The 27,890-nt window shown below is 48.3% G+C and overlaps 1 protein-coding gene and 1 pseudogene across 17 annotated transcripts in view; one reads left to right on the top strand and one right to left on the bottom strand.

Annotated features, from left to right (window-relative positions):
- Positions 1-27,890, bottom strand: part of PTPRS (protein tyrosine phosphatase receptor type S) — a 213,580-nt gene that overhangs the window by 36,583 nt on the left and 149,107 nt on the right. For 10 of the 17 annotated variants that reach the window (XM_074203905.1, XM_074203904.1, XM_074203907.1 and 7 more), the window contains 7 exons: positions 18,340-18,609; positions 17,013-17,594; positions 16,562-16,695; positions 15,834-15,978; positions 8,345-8,650; positions 6,736-6,929; positions 6,331-6,357 (listed from right to left, as the gene is read on the bottom strand). In XM_074203905.1, coding sequence (XP_074060006.1) covers positions 6,331-6,357; positions 6,736-6,929; positions 8,345-8,650; positions 15,834-15,978; positions 16,562-16,695; positions 17,013-17,594; positions 18,340-18,609 — 1,658 coding nt within the window. The remainder of the gene's footprint in view (positions 1-6,330; positions 6,358-6,735; positions 6,930-8,344; positions 8,651-15,833; positions 15,979-16,561; positions 16,696-17,012; positions 17,595-18,339; positions 18,610-27,890) is intronic. The other 7 variants (XM_074203916.1, XM_074203918.1, XM_074203917.1 and 4 more) reach the window with 2 other exon arrangements.
- On the top strand, positions 181-558 carry LOC141500592 (large ribosomal subunit protein eL31-like; annotated as a pseudogene).

Genomic DNA, 27,890 nt, shown 5'->3' with positions numbered 1-27,890 from the left:
GTTGCAGAAGAACTGTATTCCTGAGAACTGAAAGGACTGGCTAATGTGGTGAATGTTGTCACTCTAAGTGGTCTTTAAAAAGACTGTGGAAAACAAGTAAGGTATTACAGGACAAAAGAAGAACAAATGTGGCCCTGATTTTCAAAGAAGGGAAGAGAATGGGACCTGGTCCCCAGCAAGATGGTTCTTGCAAAGAAAGGTGAAGAGAAAAAGAAGGGAAATTCTGTCACCAAGGAGATGGTGACCAAAAAGTACACCATCAACATTCACAAGAGGATTCATGGGGCAGGCTTCAAAAAGTGAACTTCTCAGGCTCTAAAGGAAATTTACATATCTGCCAGGAAAGAAATGGGGACTCTAGATGTATGTGTTGACGCCAACCTCAACAAAGCTGTTTGGGCCAAAGGAATAAGGGATATTCCATACTGTATCCAAGTGCATTTGTCCAGAAAATGCAATGACGATGAAGATTCACCAGACAAGCTGTATACATTGGTTACTTATGTGCCTGTCACTACTTTCAAAAACTTACAGATAGTCAATGTGGATGAAAACTAAATTGAACTTCATAAAATGTCAAATTTAAAAAAAAAAGGAAGAAAGGAAGAGAATGGGACCAGCAAGTCCTATACTTTTTTTTGGCTTGGATTCCTGGCAAAATTCTAGAATGAACCATTAAAAGGATGGCCAGTGAATATTTAGAAAGGGAAGCAGTGAACAAGGCACTACAGAACATCAAAGTCAGGAGGATTCTCGGGAGGCCATTCAGTCATAACCATGTCTGAACAAGAATCTCCCTTCCTCTACAACAAAATTGTTGAGTGGTTAGAAGACTTCCAGTGAGAAAAAAAAATCATTACCCATTTTCCCCTAGGGATAGCTCTAATTCTTAGAAACAGTCAGCAGTTTCATTAAAAATAATTCATTTCAACTAACTTTTTTTATTTGTGAGGTCACTAGGCTAGTGGGTCAAGGGAATGCCATATATAGAGTTTACCTAGATTTTAGCAAAGCATTTGACCATCTTTAATGTGATGTTGGATTGAGATGGAATGGATCATAAGATTAGGTAGATTTGGAACTGGCTGAATGATTGGACCCAAAGGTTAGTTATTAAAGGCCTGAAGAGGGATGCCTAGCACAATTCCTCAGATATTTATTCTTGGTCTTGTGCTATTTATATTTTGACCAATTATTTGAATAAAGATACAGCTCATGTGTTTATTAAATTATGGATGTCACTTAGCTTAAGAGGGCAAGCAAAAGGACTGGAAGACAGTATCAGCATCACAGAGGAACTTGATGGATTAGAAATTTTGAGTCCAGCCTAAACATATGAAATTTAAAGTTTTTGATTTGGATTCAAGAAAAAACAATTTTTACATATGCAAGGTGAGAGGGACATGGCTCGAGAGCAGTTCTTCTGAAAAGATTGGGAGGAGGGAGGAGAGGCTTAGTGGACAGCCAACTCAATATGAGCCAACAGTGCTATAGGAGGTGTAAAATGAAGCATGGTATCTCAACCTAGAAAGATAATGGTCTCATTGTACTCTACCCTCAACACATTGCAAAAACTCAAATCAACTGACATGTGGACCCCAGGGTTAGGCTCTTCAGATAACAAGACAAAAGGGAAAGCAGGCCTGGCCACAAGAAGCCTGCATGCTACTGGAAGGCTCTGCTTGATTCTGGAGGCCATGCTTTGATATGCTGGACAGCATTTGGAGGACAACAGAATGTCCAAGTTGGAGGAACAAATGATGTTTTAACCTGGAGAAGCTGTTTCCAGAAATCTCAAGAGCCATCATGTGGAAGGGGAATTAGCTTTATTCTGCTTGGCTCTAGTGGGTAGATATCACAAAAGAGGCCAACATGGACTGAAAGAGCTGAGGCCAGCTCTCCCAACGTAGAATGGGTCTCCTCTCACTGAAATAGGCCAAGACTGGATGATACCTCCACTTGTCAATTATGTTGCAGAGGGGAATTATTCTGGTTCAGGAAGGCAGGGGGCTAGTTGGCTGGCATCTAGGAACCTTCCAGCTCTGGGATTCTAGATTCCTTCAAATACACACACCTAAATTTTCCTTTCATGAAGATTTTTCAAATCTCTTCCTTTCTTACAAATAGATGTCCTCTGAACCTCCTTCATCCACCTAGAAACCCCTCTCTATCTTATCCACCCCCACTCCAAATACTGAAGGTTTGGTATAGTGTTCTCTCTCTTCCCCTCCCAGTCTCTCTCTCTCTCTCTCTCTCTCATTTTTATTCTCTTGTTCTCTCTCCATCTTCCATCCTCCATATTCTCTTAGTCTGCATGATTTTGTAGCTATATCTATGGACCCCTACCAGACTCTTAACATCTCACAGATTGTCTGAGTGGGAAGAGCTCTTTAAAACTCTTGTCTACCTCCTTCATTTTACAGATTAGGAAACTGAAGGCTAGGGATGCCTGGGATTTGACCCAAATCCCACAGCCAGGGACCCTGACCTTAAGTCCTATGGTCTCTGCCTGTCCCATACTGTTGTTCTGGCCCCCACAGCATCTCGGTCTAGGGCTTGATAAAGCAGGTGCTCAACAAAGGTTTACAGAATGAACGAATTCCTGCCCACCTCACACACGTGGATCCTTTCTCTAAAGTCTGTCTACCTCCTGGCAGCTCCTGCACATCCCTTGAAGATGAGGATGTTCTTCCACTCACACACATTCACACAATCTGGAAACAGAAGCCAAAAGGCACCTTCTCATCTGTACACAGCCCCACCTTTATGTAGGAGGGCAGGATGGGCTGCTCTACCCCGCCTTGAATTGCCTCAGAGATGCTGTCCTAGCCTAGGGCACCACCTCAACAAACCTCAGCCCCTTGCTCCTGGCTTCAGGGACTCTGGCTGGTCTTCCCTTAGCCTCTCAGTCCTCCCAGCTTCTGGGAAAATCCTCATATTCTACATAAGCACAGACCACTGGAGCTAGAAGGACCCTAAGAGACCAATGGGGAAACCCTTCCATTTTACTCCTGGGGAAACAGAAGTCTCACAGGAGGTTAATGTTACAGCTAGGATTAGAATATCTGTTCCTCTACCTCTGATTACCTCTTGCACTTTCTCTATATGGACAAAGAGTCTGATCTTTGGAGGAGAGATTTTGGTGGGTATTAACCCACGCAGGCCTGGACCCTGGACTTCAGCAGCCTGAATGTGCATATATCCATCCATCCTCATGGATATATATATATACACACATGCATATGTATGCATGCACGCTTGCTTGCTTAAGGATGCCTGGGTCTTTCTGGAGCTGGCCTCAGCTCTTTCACTTTGAGGATGCCTGGCCTATATTGAACAAGGAAGATGGGAATTGCATGAGATTGGGGCAGGGAATACACAGACAGGGATTCCCCTAGAGTCTCAAAGGGCCAGACCTCCTCCACTTCCTAACTATGCTGCATCTCAACCCTCTTTCTTCTTGCCCCATCAGAACAGTCCATATCCTTTGGAATCTTTAATTATATTAACTTGGAAGGGAAGCATCCTGTCAAAAAGAGCCTGTGGGGGATTCTTTTGGGCAAAAGAGATTAGGTTGCAAGGGGGGGGCAGTTTATCGATGGTCTACATCCTGATGCCTGGTTTTCCCCTCTAGGGAAATGAGGTTGAGCCAATATCAAGCTCACACCAAAATGGAGTGTGTCAGAGCTGAACTGGCCTTGGACTTGAGCCTTTCCTGATGGGGGGACACTGCAGTCTAGGGGTGTGAGGGGCTTATGTCCCTCAAAAGCCCATTTAGGAGGAAACTCTCTGTGACCTCTGAGGGAGGCAGGGATCTGAGGCAAACCCCTGGGGTCTGAGAGTTTCCAGGAACTCAGTCCATTGGCTTATTTTACAGATGAGGACAGACTGCTGGAGGTCCACAGGCTCTGCTAGGATCAGAATCAAGGCTCCTACTCCAGGGCTCTTCCTGCCATTGCATCTCAGCAGATGACACATAGCATCGTCATATTGTGGAAGGAGCCCTGGGCTGGCAATCAATAACCATGGGCTTAGATCTCAGCTTGGCCACTCACTACCCAAGTGACTTCAGCTTCTCTAACCTTAACAAGATGCTGGAGGTGGGGTGGGGAGTAGAGTGGAGAAGGCCTAAGTTTCTCCCCTGTAAAATGATGGGGGAGAGAGATGATCTCAAAGCATCCTTCCAGTTTCAAATCCCACAATGCTAAGTTTCGTTATTGGAGGATTTTGGAAACCCATAGCTTGTGACAGACCCTTGAGACCTTGGTTGATGTGGTCACCGTAAACCTTCCTGGCTTGTAGCAAGAGTCTGGGCAATGAAAAACAAAACCAGAATTATCTAACTGAAATCTCCTAGATAATAATAAGGATAATGATAATAACCATAATAATAATGATGATGACGACAATAGCAGGTAGCATTTATGGAATATTAAGACTTGTAAAGTGTCTGTAAATATTATTTCATTTGATTCTCACAACAACCCTGGGGAGGTACCAATCTTATTCCCATTTTGCAGAAGAGGAAACTAAGTCTGAGAAATTAAGTGATTTGCTCACGGTAACCAGCTAATTGCCTGAGGTGGTATTTGAACTTGGATCTTTCTGATATCATGTCTGGTGCTCTGTCCACTAAAGAAAAGTAGAAAAGTAACATGCTCAAAGTCACCCAGTAATAGAAGGCAGGATCTGGATTTGAACCCAGGTCCTGTAGGATCCAGGGAACTGTTGTGAAGAAAGGCCTTGGCAAGATCTCAAGTTCTGCAATAGGTGTGAACTATTCCTGAGGCACTTCCTCTCCCGCATCCTCAGCATCCCTTCTCTAAAATGGGCATCCATCCCCCTTCTTCAGGGTGTCTGTAAGCTGGGAAGCATTATAGAAGCAGAGATATCATCATCCCTCTCCTCCTCCTCTTGTCTCCTTAGCACAGAATTAGGACCATGGGACTGCAACCCTTCAAATGTCAGAATGAGAAAGGACCTTGGAACATAGAACTAGACTGTCAGAACTGAGAGGGACCTTAGAACTCAGGATGTCAGTGCTGGGAGGGACCTTAGACATAGAACAAAGACTGTCAGAGGCGTGAGGACATTAATAAAGCAAGAATATTAATATGTGTATGGAGTCCAATACTAAAGTGAATATTAAAGCTAGAAGAGATCATTGGATAGTGAATGTCTCAGAGGTGAGGGAGCCCTTAGTTCATAGAATGTCAGAATTAGAAGGAACATTAGAACATAGAAGTTAGTGCTGGGAGGGGTCTTGAAACACAAAATGCAAAGATTGGGAGGGACTTTAGAATGGAGGATATTAGAATTGAGAGGAGTCTTAGAACACTGAACGTAGACTATAAGAACATGATGGAGAGTCCTTAGAACAAAGAATGTCAGAACTGAGAATATCAGGAAGAGCCTTCAAATATGGAACAGTGGTGCTGGGAGGGCCCTTAGAACCCATGTCGGAACTGGGAAGACCCTTAGAACAGAGAATGGCAGAACTGGGAGGGCCCTTTGAACACAGAAGGTCTAGAGGCAGCTAGGTGGCACAATGGATAGAACACCCGCCCTGGAGTCAGGAGGACCTGAGTTCAAATCTGATATCAGTCACTTAATAATTGCTTAGCTGTGTGACCTTGGACAAGTCACTTAACCCCATTGCCTCAAATAAATACATTTTTTAAAAAAAGAACACAGAAGGTCAGGGAGGGCCCTTAGAACACAGAATGGTAGAGCTGGGAGGAACCTTAAAACACAGAATGGTAGAGCTGGGAGGGTCTTTAGAACAAAGGGTGTCAAAACTGAGAGGGCCCTTAGAACACAGGATGTCAGAGCTGAGAAGATTCTTAGAGAATAGAGTCAGAGTTGGGAGAGCCCATAGAACCCAGAATGTGAGAACTGGGGAGGCCCTTAAAAATGGAGTGGCAGCCCTGGGAGGCCACCTAGAGCACCTCATTTTACAGAGCAGAAAAATGAGTTTTGTGGAAGGTCAGCCAGTGTCCCCGCAGGTGGGAGGAGGCAGAGCCAGTGCTCAAACCTAGGCCTTCCTATTCCCAAGCCATGGCAGGGGAAGAGGCCAGACTTGAAGTCCAGGTCTCCAGACCCCAGTTGAGCCCTGCCTTTCCTGACTCTTGCAAGGGAAATGACACCCTGTCCTCTAAGCCCTGGGAAGAAGCCCTCCTGTGGGGCTGGGGGTGGGAAAGAGGGAGGCACAACAGGTGGAGGAGGGAAGCGTGCAAGGAGGCGTGCAGAGACCACGTTTTTTGAAGGGGAGAAGCACGGCACGGCACGGCACAGGGGCAGGGGTCGGGCATCAGGAGAAGGTGTACTCACGTATTCAGCTGTATCATCTGTTTCCCACTGGGCAGAGAAGGAGAGAGGAGTGAAGGTGAGACTACAAGAAGGCCAGGAAGCCACAGGGAGAAGAGAAGAGGAAAGAAAAGTGGGGGGAGACAGACAGAAAACCCCAGGAAGACCCAGGGCAAAGGAGAGAGAGAGAGAGAGAGAGAGAGAGAGAGAGAGAGAGAGAGAGAGAGAGAGAAGGGATGGAGGGCAGAGTGGAGCCAGATGGGAGGAGGAAGGGGAGGCCAGGAAGAGGCATCTATCCTAGCTAGAGGAGATAAGGAGCTGGAGTGAAGAAAGGGACTGGAGAGGAGGAGGAGGTGGTGTGGGTCTGGGAGCTCAGAGCCCTGGTCCTGTCCTAGCTTGCCCCATCCCTCCCACTCCATGCTCACCCACCTGGGCATCAGCCAGCATGACGTCTTTGATCTGGGGCAGCCCCTTGGCCTCGCCATTCTCCATGCGGACATAGTGGACCTGGTAGCCGCGGATCTGTCCATGTTGCCGGCTGGGGACAGGGGAGCGCCACAGCACCCTGATGGCTGTGGAGTTGAGCACCTCCACTTCCACCTTCCGAGGGGGCGCACTAGGCACTGGAGGGATAGGGAGACAGGAAGGGGGGAGGAGGGGGGGGAGGGGAGGGAGGGGCGTGGTCCAAGGTTAGCACCAGCTAGACCCCTGGCCGCCACCCACCAGCCGCGGAGTTCACTGGGGCTCTGAACATGGGCAGGTGGGGGCTGGGTCTGGGGGCTCTGGACCCTGAACCCCTACACAGCTAACCCTGCAGAGGGTGTGCCAGCACTGCCCCTCTGAAAAGTGGGAGTCGGGCTTGGAGAGTTAGAGCCAGCAGGAACCCTGGAAATCATGACAGGTTCCCTCCCTTGTGCATGTGATGGGAGTCAGAAAAACAGGGCCACATTGGTGGCAGAACTAAGATGTGGACATGGGTCCTCCTGGTTCATCAGGGAAGCACTTGCTTTGTGGGGGGGGGAGATTCCAGACTGCTGGACAAGGCGAGGCTCTGTCCCTCTAAAGGTGCCTCGGTCTGTCGCAGAGTTAAGGCATCTCCAGGGTGCTCACATTCCCAGACTGGGCTGAGCACTGATCAGGACTATCAAGAATGTCTGGAGTCCACTTGGTGTCTTTACTACCCACAAGTTGACTGAATGGGCCTTGAGGTTCTCTCCCTCCTCCTGCCTCCCCGAGGCTGTGAAGGGGGCCTGGAAGGATCAAGGTCCACTCACAGCTGTCCTTGGGTAGGTAGCCCCTCAGGGGGGGCAGTTGGCACGGGATGAAGTAATGCCAGGAATCATCTGGAGCAGCAAGAACACCCACCCCTCATCTTTGCACAGAACAGACTCCTTCTTTGGGGGGGGAACAAACCAACCACCATTTCCCCCATGCATAATCTCCTTAGTGCCATCACCTTAAGGGGAAGGCAGGGCATGTATTATTATCATACCAATGACAGACTGGGAAACTGAGGCCCAGCATGAGGACAGAAAAGGAGCTGCTCGGTCATGTAAGAGTGAGTGGTGGGGCAGGAACTCATTCCTGGTCTCCTTACTCTCAATGTGGGACTTCTCAGAATCACATGTGATTATATGAGGTAAAATATGAAATATTGTGATTATATAAAAGGGATTAGTTCAAGACCCTCATTTTATAGAAGTGAAAAATAGGGCCTAGAGTGGGGTTCTGACTCACATGGCTGGTACTGGCAGATTTGGACCATAATTTAAAATTTTCAAAAAATAAATGAGGTGAGGAACTAGGTTTGGGTCACTCTTCAGAAACTGGCTGGACCTTGGCCACAGTGGACCTTTCCATCCCCCAGTTACTTACATTCTTGCTTCCCCCTGTAGCAATATGTGGGTGCCTGCTAGAAGGAACCCCCAACCCCAGCCCTGGTCACTGGACCCAGGTCTCATTGGGGGAGCAGGTGCTGGGGTTCAGGGCACATCAGTTGGCCCCCCACCCCACCCCCGGGTCCCTGGGGGATATTTACCGTCTTCATCGGTGCGGATGATGATGGGCGAGCTCTCGGGCCCTGGTCCCACGGCTGTGTGGGCCACCGCGGTGATGCGGTATTCAGTCCACTTCTCCAGGGACTCCAGGAGGATCTGTGTGGTGCTGGGGGGGATCTGCTTCACCTCCCGGGGATGCGGGTCCTCAGAGTCCAGGGCTCGGTAGCGCACGCTGTAGCCCGCTAGGTCACCATTTTGGCTCTCGGCGGGCGGCGGGCGCCAACTTACCAGAATGGCCGTGGATCTGGTGCTGACGCATTTTACGTCTTGAGGGGGGGCGGACGGTTCTATTGAAGGGGGAGAATTGTGGGGGGGGAGGGGGAGGGAGGGAAGGGAGGGGGCAAGGGAAGGGGGAAACAAAAGATGGGAAAGATAAAAAAAAAAAAGAAGATGATAACAAAACAAACAGAAATAAAACAAACCCAAAATGAAATAAAATGTGTATGGAAAAAACAAACAAACAAACTCAGCTCTGAAATGAAAAGCCCAGATGCACTGGAATGGACCCTGGGTGGAGGGTCAGGAATGAGACCAGCCCTGCCCGAGGAACCACACAGAAATCTGGCAGACAACATGGGGGATACTAGCCAAGAGTTTTATCTCCCTCTGGAGGAAGATCTCTGAGTTAACGCCTCCAGGGGCCTGGAAAAGGCAGAAGAGACAGAGCCTTCCTCTGATGGACTGGAAAAATAGTGATCCAAAATGGAGATCCAAGGGGATGACTCCAAGTTGGTGGAAAAGACTCCTATTGTTTTACATCTTGGAACTGGAGCCTTCAGGGGGAACTGATTGGAAGGAGATGGAGAAAGATACCCAGGATCCTTCTCTAGCTTCACCTGGAGTGAGACATCTGGGATCAATTCTATTCTCACCTGAAGAGAGTCATCAATCCTTTTGTCATAATATGGAACAAAATGCCTAGAACCCTCCCAATTCCTCACATGAAGTGAGAAATTTAGAATTCTTCTCAGTTTTGCTGGACCAAGATAACTAACTATATATTGTCTCTGGCCTTCCTTGGAACAAGACATCTAGAACCCATTTTCAAGTCTCACATATAGTGAAATACTTAGAACATTCCTAACCTAATATAGAAGGCATTTTGGCATTCCCAGTCTTGCCTGGAACAAGATACCTAGAACCCATCCCAGCATCACTTGAGAATAGATACACACAAACTTATTCAATTTTATCTGGAGGAAGGCATCTGGAATGACATACCTAGAACCCTTCTTCAATTCTGAGGAACTAAGTGATTCACTAATCCCAGAATCACTTAAGAACATCACTTAGAAAGCTCCTCTAGCCTCAACTTGAAAGAGAAATTTAGAATCCTTTCCCAGATGCAAATGAATAATCCTAGAATTATTTCTCCAGCTTTAGTTGGAATTAGATACTCCAAGCCCTTTCTCTGTCTTTCCTGAAATGATATGCCCAGATCTCTTCTCATCCTTCAGAAAAATGAGTCACCTAAACTTCTAGCTTCCCCTAGAGCAATATACCTAGAATCTTTTTACCAGACTCATTTGAATGGAGTCAGCTAATACATCCCCACACCCTTGTTTTGAATAAGTCATTTAAAAATCTTCTTTAAGGCATGTCTAGAGCAATGATCTAGAACCCTTCTCTAACCCTTCTTGAAGTGACTTAGCAGAACCCCTGCAGAACCCCTGTTGTATTAGGAGCAAGATGCCTGGATCTCCTCTCTAGTTTTTTTTTTTTTTCTTCTGGAAGGGGATACCTAGAATTTCTTCCCAATCTTAACATATTTTGAGGCAGATGGAACATTCTACTAGCCTCACCTGAAAACACACCTTGCCTCATATGCTGTGTTACGGCACCAAAAGGGAGAGGAGCGAAGTGAGATACTTTGAATCTTTTTACAGATTTCCCTGGAGAGTAAGAGACTTAGACTGCTTTTCCTTTTCCTCTTTTTTTTTTTTTTTGCAAGGCAAATGGGGTTAAGTGGCTTGCCCAAGGCCACACAGCTAGGTAATTATTAAGTGTCTGAGACCAGATTTGAACCCAGGTACTCTTGACTCCAGGGCTGGTGCTTTATCCACTGCGCCACCTAGCCACCTCTTTCCTTTTCCTTTTGAAGCAAGATATCTCCTATAATTTTCTAGCTTTGCTTCAAGCAAGATGCTTAGAACCCTTCCCTAGACTTGCCTGTAGCAAGACATTTAGAGACCTCTTCTACCTTGCCTAGAACATGTGTAGAAATAGAGGATGCTTTTTTTAACACAGACTTGTCCAGAATAAAAAATCTGGGACTCCTCCATCTCCCCAAACTCCTGGCTAGGAATCCCAACCAAAAGCAACCAAAGAAACTTAAGAACAAATTCAAGGAACTGTGGCAGATGGAAACAAACCAAAGTGTTTGAGGAAATGAAGGATTGAGCTAAAAAGAGGAAAAAAAACCAAATCATAATAAAACAGACAATGGCAATAATAATAATAATAATAATCGTAATTGTAATAAAGAAAGAAAGACGGACAGATAGAACGAGCGCCTTCCAGAAAACTCCCAGTCTGGGTACGTACCTTCCACTCTTCAACTGCTAATTTATAAAGACTTTCTTACGAGGGAAGGACAGAAACTGAGCTAGGAGGCCAGACCGAGCTCGTGATGGGTCTCCAGAGGCCAGATGGCTCTAGGCAGAGCTCTGCTTGGGGCCAAACTTCACCCCCCTGCTGGGCATCGGGAAAACCCAGAGATGAGTGTGCAAAGGCTTCCCTGAGAAGGGTTCAATATGGGGACATAGTCCTAATAGGTCTGCTGGGCCCTGGAGGGCAGAATTAGGAACAATAGGGGTAGGGTGGGTGGGGAGTGGTGCCATGCCACTTTCTTACAGTGAAAACTTCCCAAAGTGGAAGGAATTACTTTGGTAGGTAATGAGCTCCCCATCATTAGAAAGATTTGGATAGGAGCTAGATGACCCAATCATGAAGACTGTTACAGAGGTCGGTCCCTTGGAGAGTAGTGGGTGGAGGGGAGGGCTTGGGATCTGCAGTTTCCCTTCCCACTACCTGTCCATGAGCTTGGTCATAGGACTTAGTATCAGGGGAAAGCTTGGGGACCATCTATTTTACTTTCTCTTTGACAAAGGGAATAGGTGAAATCCAGAGAGACGAAGGGACTTGCTAGAGGTAATAGTGAACCCCAGCTTTCCAAAAGGTCAACCTTTCTGGCTTCGGGGGCATTGAAGTGCATTTACTAGGGTGGGAAAAACAAGTCGTCTTGGGTGCCCCAAGGAGTTGTTTTTTCAGAAACCCACTGCCAAGAAGGTCTGGCCTCCACCTACCCTTGCCATCCGGGCCTAAGGGGGCTGAGCCCCATTGTGACATGCCTGGCCTTCCTGTCCTCAGACTCACTGTGCCCAATCCTTGGACCCACTCACTCACCCGCTCTGATCCAGGAGGGCCCAGCCTCATCCCCCAACCCAGAGAGCAGGCAGGGTCTTCTGTTCAGGGTCTGGCCTCCTGACAATCATGGGGTAGTGAGGCAGGGGTGAGATTGGGGGAAGGAAAGGAAGAAGGGAAGAATCTTCCTCCCTTCCTGGTCCGCCCCCTAGGCCAAGGGCCCATAGGAGAGAACGGACAGTTAGCTGCTCAGAAATGGACCCTGAGTGCCAAGCAGGCTGAGGCTACTTCCTGGGGGCAGCTCAGGGCATTGCCAGTTTCCTTCACAACCCAGCCCAACCTGCGTGACTGTTGGGGAATGGGCCCAAGAGTGCTTGTTAGTCATCATCCTGATGTGGACACACCACATTCGACATCTCACAGGACATGAGCATTGGCAGGGAACATCTAGCTCAGCCCTCCTCATTTTACAGATGGGGAAACTGGAGCTCATAGGGAGGTGGGGCAAGGGGCTTGCTCAAGGTCCTAGAGTCAGACATTTGGAAAAGGAACTGAGGACACTATCGAAGGTTTGAGTAGAGAACTTAAAAGACTCATTTTGTATAGTTCCCCTTGTTTTATGGATGGGGAAACTGAGGCTTAGAAAGGAAGGGGCCTGAAATTGTAGCAGCCCCTTTATTTTATAGAGGGGAAAAAACTGAGATTATACAGGGGAAGTGACTTGCTCAGGGTCACAGAGGCAATAAGGAGCAGAGGCTAAATTTGAATCCAGTTCATCTCATACCGCTAGGAAGCTGCAGGCCTCGGGACAGAATATGGGAGCCTAGGCCTCCTGGTCTAGCGAGCCTTCTACTGTATGTGGAAACCCGCCACCATCTGGGGAGCACGCAGGGTGAGCTGTATTTGTGAATCTGCTTGAGCCCAGCCCGTACTCACCTGAAATGCATCTTTTACAGGTTCAAAGTTGACTGCCCAAGCCACAAGGATGGCCCTTACTGACCTCGGACGGAACCACGTTTTTAAACCTTTAAGTACCATAGACTCGGCGCATCCTATGAGGCTCCAGGAATCGGCTGGGGGAGAAGGGGGGAGGGGGAGGAGACAGGGGAGGAGAGGGAAGGAAACCCCAACTCGGGGCAGTGGGGTTGGAGAACAAGCCTGTAGTGCCCCAGGCCTCCGGCACCAGTGGCTCCAACTCCTCTGGGCTCCCATGAGGCAGGCACCGACGGACCCCTCACTGCTGCCCTGGCCACCCCTGTATTGACCAGCCCAGGAGTACCGCGTGTGAGGATGGGGGTCGGCGCTGATGACTACAGGTGTGTCTCTGGTACTTGAAGAGTTTAAAAATTCCAGAAAGACAGGAGATACTTTACCTTTAGTTTAATGGATTGAACGAAGGAAGGAAAGGATGCTGGGGTGAGAACTGCACGTCGGAGAGATGGGGTGGGGAGAGGCAGAGAGAGGAAAGCTTAGGAGGGACACCCTCTGCCAAGGTGGGGGATGAGGAGGTGAGCGAGGGGGTGAGAGCAGAGGGGGGGAGAGGATGGACTTCGTGGGGAGGGGGCAGAAAGCAAGTGTGAGCAAACCGAGGGAGGGTGGGCAGATGGCTGAATGGTCGGAGGGGACAGGGGTGAGAGACAGGCTGTGTGCAGCCAGCAGGGCTGAGAATGATAGCAGCAGCAATGATAGTGCTTAAGGCTAGCAAAGAGCTTTGTAACTATTTCCTCGTTTGGACCTCGTAACAAATCTGGGGAGGGGGGATTCATTGTCCTCTCCTTTGGAAAAGGTCATTGAAGCTAAGTGACTTGGCCAGGTCCACACAGTATGGAAGCACCCAAGCCTGGATTTGAACTTGAGTCTTATCCTCTCCAGGTTCTGTACCAACTAGACAGCCAAGAAGCCAAGAGGGATATTTGCAGAACCAGAATCGGGCCCAGGCCTCTTGATTCCAAATAGTGGTACTTAAATCAATCTGTTCTTGTGACCCTAGGGTCAGTTTCTAGTCCCTAGAACCAGACACCCCAGAGACTCCTCCAACCTGCTTCCCAGTTTTGCAGATTGATGTCAGCTTCTCCCAGATTCCTGGGGCTGTGCCGTCTCTGCCCTGGCCCAGTTGAGCTTGAGACTGACCCTGGTCAGGGCAGGATCAAAGGATGGAGAGGCCAAGGGGCCTCAGATAATATCATGGCAAACCATTCATGTTACAAGGAAGGAAATGGGGACATTCTTCACATGTGCGGGGCATCTGACTCTGAATCAAGAACCCTTTCCACTGACCCAGACTATCTTAAGTTTTGGAACCTTGTAGAGGTAGAGAGAGGAAGAAGAGGGATCCAAAATGGCAGGATCTGATCCCAGGTCTTCCAATGTCACATCTTATACTCTTTCTCTTTTTAGTTTTTTTTTTTTAATAACCAATATTTATTTTCTCTCTCTCCTGGCTCCCTTCCCCACCCACCCTTTGCATTAAACTACACCAGCATCCTAAAGGATCTTAAAAAGTTCTAAGATACTGGTCACATCCATCCTAAACTACTTTATGACATGCGTTTATCTGTGAGAGTGAGAGAGCGTGTATGTGTGAGGGTGTGCAAGGGTGTATGTGTGTGTTTGAGGGTGTGTGTATGTGAGTATGTGAAGATGTGTGAGTATGTGTGTATGTATGTGAATGCATGTATGTGTGTGTATTGTGAACGTGTGTGTGTTTACACCCCCCCTCCCATGTTGTCCCTTCTCTACCAAAGATTCCCTGAGAAAGGGACCATCTCATCTGGGTGTCTGGACCTCCTAGGAGAGGGTGCTGTGTGAACCTGGGCAAACCATCTGTCAAATGGATATGCTCCAAGGACCATCCTCATAGGGTCATTGTGAGGATCCATTGAGATACTCCATGTACATTGTTTTGCTAACCTTATGGTGCTCGATAAAACCTGCTTATAATAATGATAATGACTGAGCCACAGGAGGTGATAAAATAAAAGCTTGCCAATTGATCAGCTGAGAGTCCTGCCTGACGGCTGTTCCCCTCCCCAACATGGGGAAATGGAGCCGGGGCCCAGTAGAGAGGAGGCCTTTGGCCAGGATGGCCCAGCTGTGCCTGGACTTGTTCTTGATCACACACAGTCCAGGGCCTACACTGTAACCCAGTGGTATGAGAAGAGATGGGAGGAGAAGGGAACCCCGGGGAACCACGAGACCAGCAACACTTGGGCAGTGAGGCGGATCCCAGGATGTGATGGTGGTGTTGAATACAAGACTATGGCCCACAATCCATTAAACTAAATAGCTGGGCTGCCTCTGCTGGAACCTGGAGGGTCCTGGGTCCACACCCAGACCCTGGGGAAAACCAGCTCTGGCTGGAGCCCAAGGTTCTACTGCTGCTAACAAGCGATGGCAGGTTAGAGACTTCAGAGCCAGGGATCCCTCCACTCCCCTGGGCTGCCTCAGTTTCTTAAATCTCTTAGTGGTGACAGGACCACCCAGGGCCAGAAATGGGCTCCTGCCCAGCCCTCCCCAAGCCTTAGGGCCACAGGGCTTCATGTGGCCACCCCCACCTTGGGACATACTTTGGAGTCACAGAACTAGAGGGAACTTGGAAGACCAGTTAGTGCATGTCCAACTTCTTCCCCACACTCCCCTTCACCTTCTTTCATTTTGAAGCTGGGAAAAATAAATCCCCCAGAAGAAATGGGACTTGTTAAGGTTACGCTGTTAGTTAATAGCAAAGGAGAGACTAGACCCAGGTGTACTAATTTTCATGCCAAAAGTCTGCACAAGAACATCTGCTATGCTCCAAGCTCAGAAACTGGACTAAGGCAGGGGCTTTGAGGGCAGGGAAGAGTTCTCTTATATCCTGCAGTCCCCAGTGCTCCAGGAGAGCCTGGGTAGGGGGATAGGGTGACTCTGCTGTGATGCCCTCCCCCAACCCACTCTGATAGCTCCCCTCTGACCCTGACGACTGGTCCTTTCTTCCTCCTCTCCCCATGAAGTTGGGACCATTCCACAGGCCCAAGGGTCTCTGGGATGGGCGAGTGGATGGGGCTGGGAGGGGGGGCCCTGCCTGGCTCCCCTCCCTCACAGTAGGGCCAGGACAGGAGAGACACCTACTAGACTGGAGAGTGCGCTGCCTGACCTCCGAGGTGAAGGCCCCCAGACCTTGGGCTGAGCGGGCTGCCAGGCGGAAGGTGTATTCCGTGTTGGGCTTCAGGTCGTCTACCACAAACCAGGTTGTAGGGCCAAAGTTCTTCCCTACCTAGGATTGCAAAGGGCAAGAGAGATGAGGGGAGGGGTGGCAGGGGAGTGAGAAGGAAGAAGAGGAGGGAGGGAAGAATAAGGAAGGAAAAAAACAGGGAGAATGCAGAGGGAGAAAGAGCAAAGAGGAGATAGGAAAACAAAAATGAAAAGAGGGAAGAACAATGAGAAAGGAAGAGGGAAGGAGAGAAGGAAGAAGAGGGAAGAAAGGAAGAAAGAGGAAGTAAAAAGGAGGGGAAATGCAGAGGGAGAAAGAGAACAAAGAGTAGATAAGGAGACAAAAAAGAAAAGAGGGTAGAACAGTGAGAAAGGAAGAGGGAAGGTGAGAAGGAGGAAGAGGGGGAAAGGAAGGAAGGGGAACAGAAAGAGGGAGGAGAGAGAAAATGAGAGAGAGAGGGGAACGAAAGAATGAAGAGGAAGGAAGAGAAAAGGAGAGTGAAAAAGAGACAGAGAGCTCTGAGATATCTCTAAGGTGTTGGTTTCCTGAGGCAGTGACACTCCCCTAGCCTGACCTGGCAAGGTGAGTATTGCCCCACTTTTCCTATCCCATCCTTCCCAATCCCACATCCTCCAGGGTAGTATACCTCTTTGTCATGATCTTCTTCCCGGTAGAGTAGCTCATACATCACTATACTCTCCTGCCGAGGGGCACTCCAAGTCAAACTGATGCTAGTTTCCGACTTAGCTTCTGCCCGGAAGTTCATGGGCTGTCCAGGCACTGGCAAGTCAGGGATGACCAAAAGTTAAGGGAGATGAGAAAAAAAAGACAAGAATGGACAGAGAGGCCTACTCCAAACTGCCCCACAGGATCACAGGTTTTATAGTCGGAAGGGTCATTAGCAAACATCTCGAGTTTGACCCTCTCATTTTAGGGAGGTGAGGATTCTTGCCCAAGATGCTCATGGTTTCAGAAGTAGGATCTGAGCTTAGGTAATGGCTCCAAATCCATGGCTTGTATCCCAATTTCAGACCCAACCTTGAAGATGACAGGAGGGAGGGGATAGTGGGGAATGGTTCATCCAGTTGGTGACTTACCTCCTTGCTGTGTTTTGACCTGGATGGGATCTGAGAGAGGTCCATCACCCACAGAGGTGAAGGCCAGGACTCGGACAGTGTAGGTCTCATCCTCTAACAGGCTGCCCACGGTAGTCAGGAGACTGTCATCCACGTTGTGTTTCTGCCAATTCCCCACAGGGTGGTCAGGCTCCATTGTGTAGTAGACACGGTAGCCACGAATCAGGCCATTGGGTTCCACAGGCTCCTCCCACTGGATGATCATGGTGGTGGCACTGAGCATACGGCCCTGCACATTTCGGGGAGCACTGGCTGGGGCCTGTTCCCCAGTCCGGGTCACTACTGACTCGCTGGGAGGGCCCTGCCCTATGGTGTTGACGGCCGACACCCAAATCTCATACTCCGAGTTGGGGCTGAGGCCCCCAATGCTGTAGCGTGTGGTGGTGATGTCTTCTTTGATCTGATAAGGGCCATCTTGGCTCTTGGACTTGTATTCAATGACATAATAGGACACGGGGTCAGGGTTGCCTGAGTCCCATGTGATGGTGATGCTGGTGGCCGTATTCTCTGTCACTACTGGGGTTCCAGGGGCCTTGGGGAGGGCTGGGGAGCAGGAGAGATCAATCAGTCAACCAACAACCAATCACCTATTGTGAGCAAAGCACTCTAAATATGAACCAAGAGAATATGGCAAAGGAGAGAGATCTAATGATCAAAAAACTTCAGTGGCTCCCCACTGATTCCTTGCATTGACATCTGAGGGACACTCCCCTCCTTTACAACACGGTACCCACATCTCAGGTCTTCCCTGATCCCCTCTCCTCTCACTTCCACCCCTAAAATGGCCCTGTTTCACACTTCTCTGAGATCATACACTACAAAACAGGAAATTAAACACCAAGAGTAGCCTCCTCTGCCCCAAAGGACTGCAAACCCAGTGAGGGCAGTGGCCAGGTCTTAATTAAGCCTTACAGCTACTTCCAGCACCAAGGACAGTGCTCTGCACCCACTAGGTGATTAATGTATGTTTAATAAATTGACATGAATTCTAATGGCTCTCTACCCAGCCTGGAGAGCTGTCAGAAGTGGGTGGAGGGTGGAAAGGGGAGTTTAGGTCACTCAAGACTTAGTTTGAGCTTGCTGAAGAAAGGTTTAGAGGTTCCAAAGAGGGAGAAGCCCTTCTCTGGTGTTTCAAACCAATCTTGTAGTTGGTATTTTATTATGATCATTTCTCACATGGAGAAACTGATGTTGAAGGATTGGCTTATCTGAGGTCACGGAGCAGATCAGTGGCAAGGACAGAACCAGTGGACCATTGCCAGGGGGTAATTCTGATCTGGTCACTTACACTTCACTGTGATCTGTGCCACAGCTTCGATGACGCCCAGGCTGGACATGGCCACACATGTATAGTTGGCTGAGTCTTTGACATCAGTGAGCTCCAGGACATTGCGTCCAACAGGCATGTCATCCTCTGGGGTCAGGTCCTCAGCCCCTTGCATCCACTTGACATAGGGCATGGGGGAGCCCACGGCCACACAGGTGATGTTGACGTTGCCTCCAGGCATGATCTCGTGGCTGACAGGCAGGATGGAGAAACGGGGGGCCACCCGGCGTACTGGGGATCGGGGGGATGGGGCCAGATGCACAAGGGGAGGAAACAGGAAAACAAAACAAAAAAAGAACAGAAAGGAAAAGAAAGAAAGAAAGAAGGAAAGAAAAAAAGAAAAACAGGGGAAAACAATTTCAATACAAAATGGGCTCTTTCCTCCCCCCTTGAGTTTTTTAAAAAACAAAACAAAAAAAATTAAAGGAACAAAAATTAAACACAAATAAATAATAATATCAAAATAATATACTTCACAAACAATATATATATATATATCATAGACACAAAGCGATATTTCATAGCAACAGGGCTCCATTGATCAAGGGTAGACCCATCACAGCACAGATAGTGACACAAAAATTTATCAGTCATTTCTCATCTTTACTGACAGATCCGGCTTCCCTCTCCCTAAACAGACAGTGCTTCTTAGGGTCCAGGGTGGGGGTGGAGGGGATGTGAATTCTCTACTTCTGACTTGGGTTCTGGGAGAATCCAGTCCTAGTTTGTACTTCCAAAGAGACTGGAGAAACCAGGAAAACAAGTGCCTAAGGGGTGGTAGTGGTAGTGGTGGTGGTAGTGGTGGTGGTGGTGGTGGTGATGGTGATGGTGGTGGGGTGTGTGTGTGTGTGTGTGTGTACACACTGCTGTGAACAGCAAAGGAAGTTTTGGTGTCTGAACCTTGGGGACTGAGGTGGGAAATGGAGGAAGGAATCTCAAGGTTATGTTACTCTCTAAAAGGTGAGGGTAAATAAAAAGAATGGCTGGGGAGATGTCAATACTATCTGGCTATCCTGTCAGTGGGGAGGTGATGTCTTAGGGGAGCCTGCCCTGACCCTTCCTCCCAACCTTACCCGGGGACCGAGAGGAAAAGATGAGAAACTCTAATGAAATTTTTGTGGTTTTCGGGTATAGAAACCCTAACAAAGCCTCTTGAAGATCTGACAAGGTTCCATCGATAGATGCAGCTTTCAGAGTCACAAACATCATGCAAAATAGGTCAAGAAAGGAAGAGAGACAGAGACAGAGACATAGGGAAGGGGAGAGAGAGAGAGAGAGAGAGAGAGAGAGAGAGAGAGAGAGAGAGAGAGAGAGAGAGAGAAACGGACAGAGAGGGAGAGATAAAAATGCAGAGGAAGATATCTTGGGGGCCACTAGCATATGCCCAGGTGGGAACTGGAGACAGAAAAGACAGACAGAGAAAAAGAGAGCAGGAAAGAGGAGAAAAAGAGAGAAGGGGAGGGGAGGGGGAACCCACTTCAATGCTGCATACTCTTATTCTAGCTGATGTGAGACAATGTGGCATGTCACATTGTCACATCACAGCCCTGGCGGAATAATAAATAGAATAATTAATAATAATAATAATAAAGAGAAGAATAATCATAATCATAAACAAGGGTGATGGACTTTGGACGTTGAGAAGACAGTGACATGTTCTATGCATCTCCTTAGCTGAGAAGTGGATGCAGCCTTCGGACCTTACCCAGTAGAACATGAAGGCGGAGGGTGGGTTTCGGGGTCTCTGTTTTCTGAAGGCGGCAGTCCCCTCCTTTGGACATCCTGATAGAGAAGCCTACCCTCTGCTCAATACCCCATAGGGACTTTTTGGTGAGAGGTAAAGGATCATGGGATTTTGATTTAGATTGAAAAGTCATCTTAAGAGGGACCATCTCATCCAACTCCCTCAATTTATAGATGAGGAAACAAAGGGCCAATGAGAGGAAGAGGTTTGCTTGGGCCTACATAGCAGAGCTGGCATCCAAACTCAGGTCTTCTAACTCTCCAATGCTGTATTCTTTCCCACTCTTATCAGGTTGGTACAAATCCTCCTGGGAAGCCAGGAGATGTAAAAATCTTTTCTCTCAGGGAGAGGCTTAAGCTGCAGCACAGAAGATCCAGGGTAAATTTTTTGGAAGAATTCTTGCCCTCTGGGGAGGCTTGCTAAGTAGGCAGTCAAAAAAATTGCCACACCTGCAGCCAGTAGCATGGTAGAGTAAGGAGAGCTCAGTTTGGAGGTGTGGGTTTGAATCCAGGTTCCAAAACATACTAACCATATGATGACCATGATCAAATCATCTTACTCTTCAAGCCTTAAGTTTCCTTATCCATAAAATGGGAATTGTGAAGCTTGGATTCCTCTATAAGGTCCTTGGGTATCATCATTATAAGATCTGGAGGAACCTTCACAGGATACTCTTCTCTCCCCATCACTTTTATTGTCATCCAGATCCATATTCAGGCACCTAATATCTTATCATTGCCATTATACACGTGTTTACTGAAACCCGAGAACTCAAGGGCTCCTGATTTCAGGTCAATGGTACTGTTATTCCTCCAGTTTTTACATCCTGGATATGGGGTGGAATGCATTCCCACCCAAAAGCAGGAGTGTGGACCAAATGGCCTCTACCAAATGGGGGCCTTTGGGACTTGTTTCTATTGAAGTCAAAGCCAAAAGCTCCTATCTTCTATGCCCCTCTTGAGAAGTGGGGTTGGGGGGAGGTTGAATTCGTGGAGGTCAGGAAGTATACAACCCTCCCTTCCTCTCTGGTTCCAGGGAGCGGTGATCATGGGTCACCCTCAGGAACTCTCAGCTGAACATTGGGGACTTGAGAATCTGGATTTTAAAGCTTCCCCATCTCAGTTCTTGAGCCTCCATGGTCTCATCTTTTAAGGAGGAGGGGACCCATAGCTGCTGGAGGCATGAGAAGGGGATGGGAGGCTCAGGGTCCCAAGTGGACGGAAGTCCCTGTGGGAAAGAGAGGAGGAGGCCCAGGAAGCCCTGCCAGGCAGGAAGCTACCAGTGTTTCAGAAAACAGAGTCCCACGAAAGCCCAGAGAGTCACACCGGAGACAAGATGGAGAGAAAGTTTAAATGGAACCCAAGAGAAGGGCATGCAGATGGAGTGGAGGTGTCAGGGCAGGACGAATCTTTCAGGGGGGTGGTGAAGGGGATGGGGAAGATGCGGTGCGGAAAGGAGATATGTAACTTTCTGGAGGAGAGAAATGAGGGAACGCCACTGGACAGAGTCCAGTCAGCATAGAGCATCCACAGCAACACACAAACACCAGCAGGTGAGATGCGAACGCTGGTTGTCATGGAAACAGACACGACAGGAAATTCAAACTGAGGATTAATTAATCAAAGACAAAAAACAGAATTGACTAAAAAAAAACTAAGAGAAAGCATATCGGATGGGTGTGTGGGTGCTGAAAATCGGGGTCTGAAAGGAAAAAGGGCTGCTACTTCCCTGGGGAGGGGGCCCCCCTGGCAGAACACAAGCCTAGGCCCCGGGCTGGCCCTGGGCCTGTAACTGCCCAGGGGCGAGGAAGGCCTACAATGACAGGCTAGCAGGGACCAATTTTTTTGGACTTAATGTTGGGACCCCAGAAAAGCATTCTTTTCCATCTGTGACTCTAGGATTGGAGGAGAACAGGCAAAAGTGGGGGGGGGGCTGCCTCTGGGAGAGAAAACCCCCTGCCTGAATGAGAAGAAGGAATTGAGACTGGGGAATTGGAAAGCTGTTAGTAGTTGTGCACAGGACAGGCAGGATCTTCCTGGAGAAAAAGCTAGGCAAACAAACCCAGGCCTCAGCATGTTCCCCAACACCCACAAAAACCAGGGATCTGTCTGGGTGGCTCTTTGTTACCCACAGCTAGTCCTTACTCCAGCCCTAAGAATGAAGGCAGGAATACTAGGAATTAGAGCCAGCAGTAAGGTACTTTAGAGATCATCCAGGATATCTAGATGGGGAAACAGATTCAGTCAATGGGAGTGATTTTTCTAAAGGTCACAGTGGATGGCAAAGCTGGGATAGGAGCCCAGGTCCTCCCAAATCCAAACGCTTTTCCCTAGAGCCCAGGTCTGGATTCAAATGATTTAAAAGATGTAGGAAGAGCACCAGATCAAGAAAAGTACAATTCCTTAATATCTCTGGGCAGGAGGGGATGGGGTGGAGGACTCCAATGATAGGAACTCAAACGTCCTGGACCAGAATCCTGTGGGAAGACTCTGGACTTGGGAGCAACAGTGAAATCAGCTGGAGGGGGTGAGGGGTAGCCACCGGGGCCTCTCCAGGGGCTAGCAGAGGATACCTCCCCCCCAGGTCTCATTTTGGGCTAGGTTCAGAGAGTAGACCAGACAGTGGAACTGAGGCAAGGAGCCTGGTGACTGGGCCTGAGTGGAAGCATCTCTTTTCTATGGCTAGCCTAGAGTTCACATTAGAATTAGCTCATTCAAAGAGGCTTTTAGGAAATGATCCTCCTGAGCCTTGTAGGCCAAAAGGATTCAAGGACACAAAAAAGGGTGAAAGAGTCCCTGGCCCAGAACAGAGACCATCTAGTCTGCTCTTCCCCAAGTTTGTTGAAAGATGAAGAAAATGAGGAAGAACGAATAGTGAGCAACAGATTTGAACCCAAGTGAGCTCTATTTTGCCAGGTGGCAAGTCTCATCTTTTTTTGCCTAATAGACTCTGTTCAGCTTTCTCTCTAGATACATTGTATCTTAAACTATGCTCAAAATATCTAGAAACCGAAAGGTTTCTGGAAGCTGGCAAGGCACAAACCTTCAATAAATAAATAACTCTTAACAAGTGGCCATTCTGAAGGGCCAAGAGCCTACATGAACGAAAGTCATTATCTGAATAAACTGCCGGTTCAGGTGGCAACATCCAGTGGCCATCACAGGTCCTGAACACTGAAGGAGCTTAATAAATATTTGCTCCATTGGGCTTCATGAAAGTTAACTGGAAAGCGTCCCTGACTCATGCAAGGGGGACTGCATTCCTTAGAAGTCCTGCCCTTCTAGGGACCACTCTGAGACCTGGATAGGTTGCAGCATCCAAGGAGGATCCTTAATCCCTTCTGCACCAAGCTGATGTCTGGGTGGAGACTGCTGAGCCAATGGTGGGGTCCCAGGAAATGAATGGTGGTGGGGTGGCCGAGGCTGTGTTCTGCCAAGTCTAGGCTCAACCCATCATTGACCCACCCAACATCATTGCCCCCAGCTGCAGAAATTGAGGTGTGGGTTAGAGAGGAAGGCAGGTGTGGGGCCCACGGGGCTGAGAGGGTCCCGCAGGAACCACACCCACGGTTACCGACCTGACTGGAGGGTCCAGGCGGGTTAATTTGGCAACACCAGCCTCTGTCCTCAGCATGCTCCCGGGGAGGGATCCGGCTGGCTCCGGCTTTTCCAATCCTTCACCGATTAACCAGCGTCCCGGTGGGGGAACCCACTGGGGTGAAGGAGGGCAGGAGGTGGGCCGGAAAGGGGGGAGGAGGTGGTGGTGAGAGAACCTGTCGCTTCAAACCCCGATTCACATGAAAACCAACTCAAAACCGGTCAAAGCAATAGGAAGAGACCCCCCCAAAAAAAGAAGAGCGAGGAAACCAAACCAGACCAAAAGGGGGGAGGGAAGGGGGAAGGGGAACGGAAAGGGAAGAGGGGTGAGGGGTTGGGGAGGGGAGAGGGAGAAATCAAAAGGTGAAGTGATTTGGTTGAAGCACTAGGAACGAAATCAGTGTTAACATCTCAACATTCAGCAAGCCACTGCTCCAATGGGGTGAGAAGGCGGACAGTACTAGCCATTTTGGGGAGAGAGGAGCTGCTCCATCTGACTCCAAAATGTGGATGGGGGGAAGGAGCATGGACATCAAGGTAATGAACAGCCTCTAGAGGATTAGTGAAACTTAGATTACACCTGTCTGGGTCGGGCCATGGGGGCCAGCACTGCCCCCACTGCCCATTTCCAGGCCCTGCCCTTTCTCAGGCTCACATCTGAGATTGGAACCCAAAGTTCTGACTTTGTACCTCTCCCCTCACCTTGACCCCCAGAGGAGGATCCCATTGGCCCTCCCAGCCCCTTATTTCTCTACTTGTTCCATGACCCACCCCACTTCCCCAGCTACCTCCATCCCAGAGTCAAAGTCAGAATGGATGGATCCAGGCCCATCAGCGACTGGGTCAAGGGGGATGTGGTAGCAGATGCCTTTTAACTTGACCCTGGGTGGTGATGATGGTGGTAGTGGTGGTGGTTTTAAAAGTCTTTATTGCTTTGGGAGTTCCCAAATGTCTTCCCTTTGTTTGCTAGTAGGTTTTTGTAAAAAAAAGAAAAAAAAAATTAAACCAGACAGAGATTCAAAGAATCTCAATCTTAGTTGAATTCCAATCCGCCTCACTCCCATCCTGCTGAAGACCAGATGTGTGCTTCTGGGGGTGGGGGGATTCTGCTTTGATTCTGACAAGGTGTAATCTAATTCCCTCCCCTCCCCCCTCTACAACAGAGACAACAGCAGTGCAAGGAATGAGATACAGGCAGGCAAGAGAGTCCGGGGTCAGTACAGCACAGTGTTCCTGTAGGAGCCTTGGGCATTGTGTTCTTGAGAAATCCCACAGATACACAGCCTGGGCAGAGAAGGGGGGGGGGGGGTCCAGGAGTTGGAGCAGAGAGAAGGTCTTGAGATGTAAGGGGACAAGAGAAGGAGAGAGGAAGGGTGGGGGGCTCTCTGTCCCATGATCCTCTCCCTCGCTCAGAGCCTACATTCTGAGAGTTGGGGAGATAGGAGGAAGGGTAGGGATCCCTAGGGGCTGAGGACCCAGAAGATTCAAGCAATTTTCTGGGGGTAGAGTGGGCATAGGTCCTTCCTTACCATACTATCTGTGGGTTCTGAGCTCCAGGGTCCAGTGTGCATGTGTGTGTATGTGTGTGTGGGGGGGATTGACAAGAGTAATTTTCATCTAAAAAGGTCAAGAACTCCCAGGTTTATTTGCTGGCAGGGAAGAGATGATCAGGTAGGGATGGGGGTAGGGAGTTATGACTTTAGTATCCTAAACTCATTCTACTCAATGAGGTCATCTGAAGCCAAGTTTTCTCTGAGAGATGTCTGGGTTTTGTATCTAACAGCAGAGATTGTCTAAAATTGTTTTTAATTGGCTTTTGAGGGCTGTTCAGAGGAGGCAGGCGTGTTGATTGGATCTCTCAAGGTTTGGACATTATCTAACCTAAGCTACCTCCCCATTCCTTGCTGCTGTTTGTTCAGTTGTGTCTGACTCTTTGGGAACCTATTTGGGTTTCTCAGCAGGGATACTGGAGTGGTCTACCATTTCCTTCTCTAATTCATATTACAGATGAGGAAACTGAGGCAGAGTAAAAACTTGCCCAGGGTCACACTGCTAGTGTCTATGGCCACATTTGAACTCGGGTCTTTCTGACTCCAAGCTTGATGTTTTATCCACTGTACCACCTAGCTGCCCCTTTCTTGCTGAATCTGGTCTAAATTTTGGCTAAATTCAATACCTTTTCTAATAGGGGGTCTATTTCTTTTTGTTCTAACATTTATGATGATGATGATGATGATGATGCTGTTTGTCCTTCATTCTCAAAGAAGTCCATGACATCAGGGAGATGATGTCACCCAAGTTATAGAGCTATGGGTTTGTGGAGTCGGAATGGACTTTGGTGACCATTTAGTCCACTCTCTTCTAATTTCACAGATGGAAAATCAGGTCACATTGGGAAAGTGACTTCCTTTAGACTGCACAGGGAAAAAATAAATGGAGGAGGCAGGACCTAAAGTCAAGTCATCTGAGTCCCCATAGTTGCTCCCCTTGTACTCATCCCTTTCTCCTATCTCCTTTCAAGTTCCCTCAACTCTCAGAGGCTCACTGTCTTTACTATCCCCTCCATGTATCATGGGGCAGAGACTGATAAACTGTAAAGGACCTTAGAAATAATTTACTCAAACCTATTCATTTTATAAATGGGGAAATTGAGGTTCAGAGAAAAGTCATGAATTGTGTGCAAAGATACATACACAACTAGTCATTAATCTTAGGTCTTATGACACCAAATTTGAAGCTTTTTCAACTATGGCCTTGAGAGGGTCTTCTCTTGAACTCCAGAGATAAAGACTTTGGGGGAGGGGGGGTCTATGAACCCAAAGTTCTGACTTGCACCTCTCTCCAAACAGGGGTTTGAAATGGTCAGCATCTTGGTGTTGGATGGTAAGGTTGGAAAAGAGAGAAGATGAGTGAAAACCATTTATAATGCCCCTCTCCCCCTCATTTTTGTCAAATTTCACTTTCTTTTTCTCAGCTTGATGTTTGCTAGAAGGCAGGGCTACTTTGGGGTTTCCTAATCTGGGCACGGATAGGGTCAGGTCAGCCCACCAGGGAAGGAGGATATCTGGAACCTCTAGCTCTGAACCCCCAAATTAGAAGAAGTCCCAATCCAGAGATTATCCCTTCAATTAGGAAGGGTAGAGAATCTCAGACTTAGAATGAAACTCTCTGGTCAGCTATTCCTATTTGCATCTGAGCAGGAATTCTTTCTAATAAAATGTGTGACAGGTGGTCGTTCAATTTTCCCAAACCTCCAGGGATGGGGACCTCACTAGCTCACCAGGGAGTCCATAGCCATTTCACTTTAGGAGAATGCTCTATCAAGTCAGATTCCCACTTTCTCTCTTGTGAGCCTAGTTCTGCAGGATAAGCCTCAACTCTCCTTCCTCATTCAACTTTTTAAATTCTTGAAGCCAGAACTGTTGTGCTCACCTTAATATACTGTTCCTTCCCCAGGCCAATTATCCTCTGTTGCCTCTTATGATGAGAGTGCCAGTCCCTTTGCTTATCTCATCACCCTCCTCTGGAAATGTGATGGGCCTAGAGTTGATGACCACAAGCTGCAGGATGGGACATCAGGCTCAACAGTCATCTGATGACTAGTCAGCTAAAAACCTCAGGACCTCCTATGGGACAACAGTTTGTCACCTGCCCTATTCCTGTGTTTGGACAGTTGGGGAAAAAACCCCCAAAATGTGGGCAGCTAGGCGGTGCAGTGGATAGAGCACCAACCTTGGAGTCAGGAGGACCTGAGTTCAAATCCAACCTCAGACACTTAATAACTGCCTAACTGTGTGACCTTGGACAAGTCACTTAATCCCATTGCCTTAAAATAAATAAAAAAAAAGATTCAGCCCAGTGTTCTATCTTCAAGTGACTCTCTGCATGTGTGAGAGATGGTAGAGTTCCCCTGTCTCTTAGGAACCTCCCAGTCTTAAGGGCCAGGTTCCAAGACAATATAAGGCCTGGATGAGGTTGCCCTGAGCATCTTCTAATTCTCAAATTCTCTGATTCTGTGAAAATCGAATCCAGTCTGCTGGGCATCCTGGCAGCTACAGTGTGTTACTAATGAGAAGGCAGTAGCTCTCAATCCCCTTAACAACCCAAGAGTCCTATAGCTGTGAAGGGGAAGCTTTCCTGGCCAGTCTCCATCAGGGCTTCAGCTCATCTTA

The sequence above is a fragment of the Macrotis lagotis genome, chromosome X, assembly GCF_037893015.1.
Source record: "Macrotis lagotis isolate mMagLag1 chromosome X, bilby.v1.9.chrom.fasta, whole genome shotgun sequence".
In the NCBI taxonomy this organism is placed as follows: domain Eukaryota; kingdom Metazoa; phylum Chordata; class Mammalia; order Peramelemorphia; family Peramelidae; genus Macrotis; species Macrotis lagotis.
Note: the sequence above shows the minus strand (reverse complement) of the source record. Positions and strands in the feature narration are given on the sequence as shown.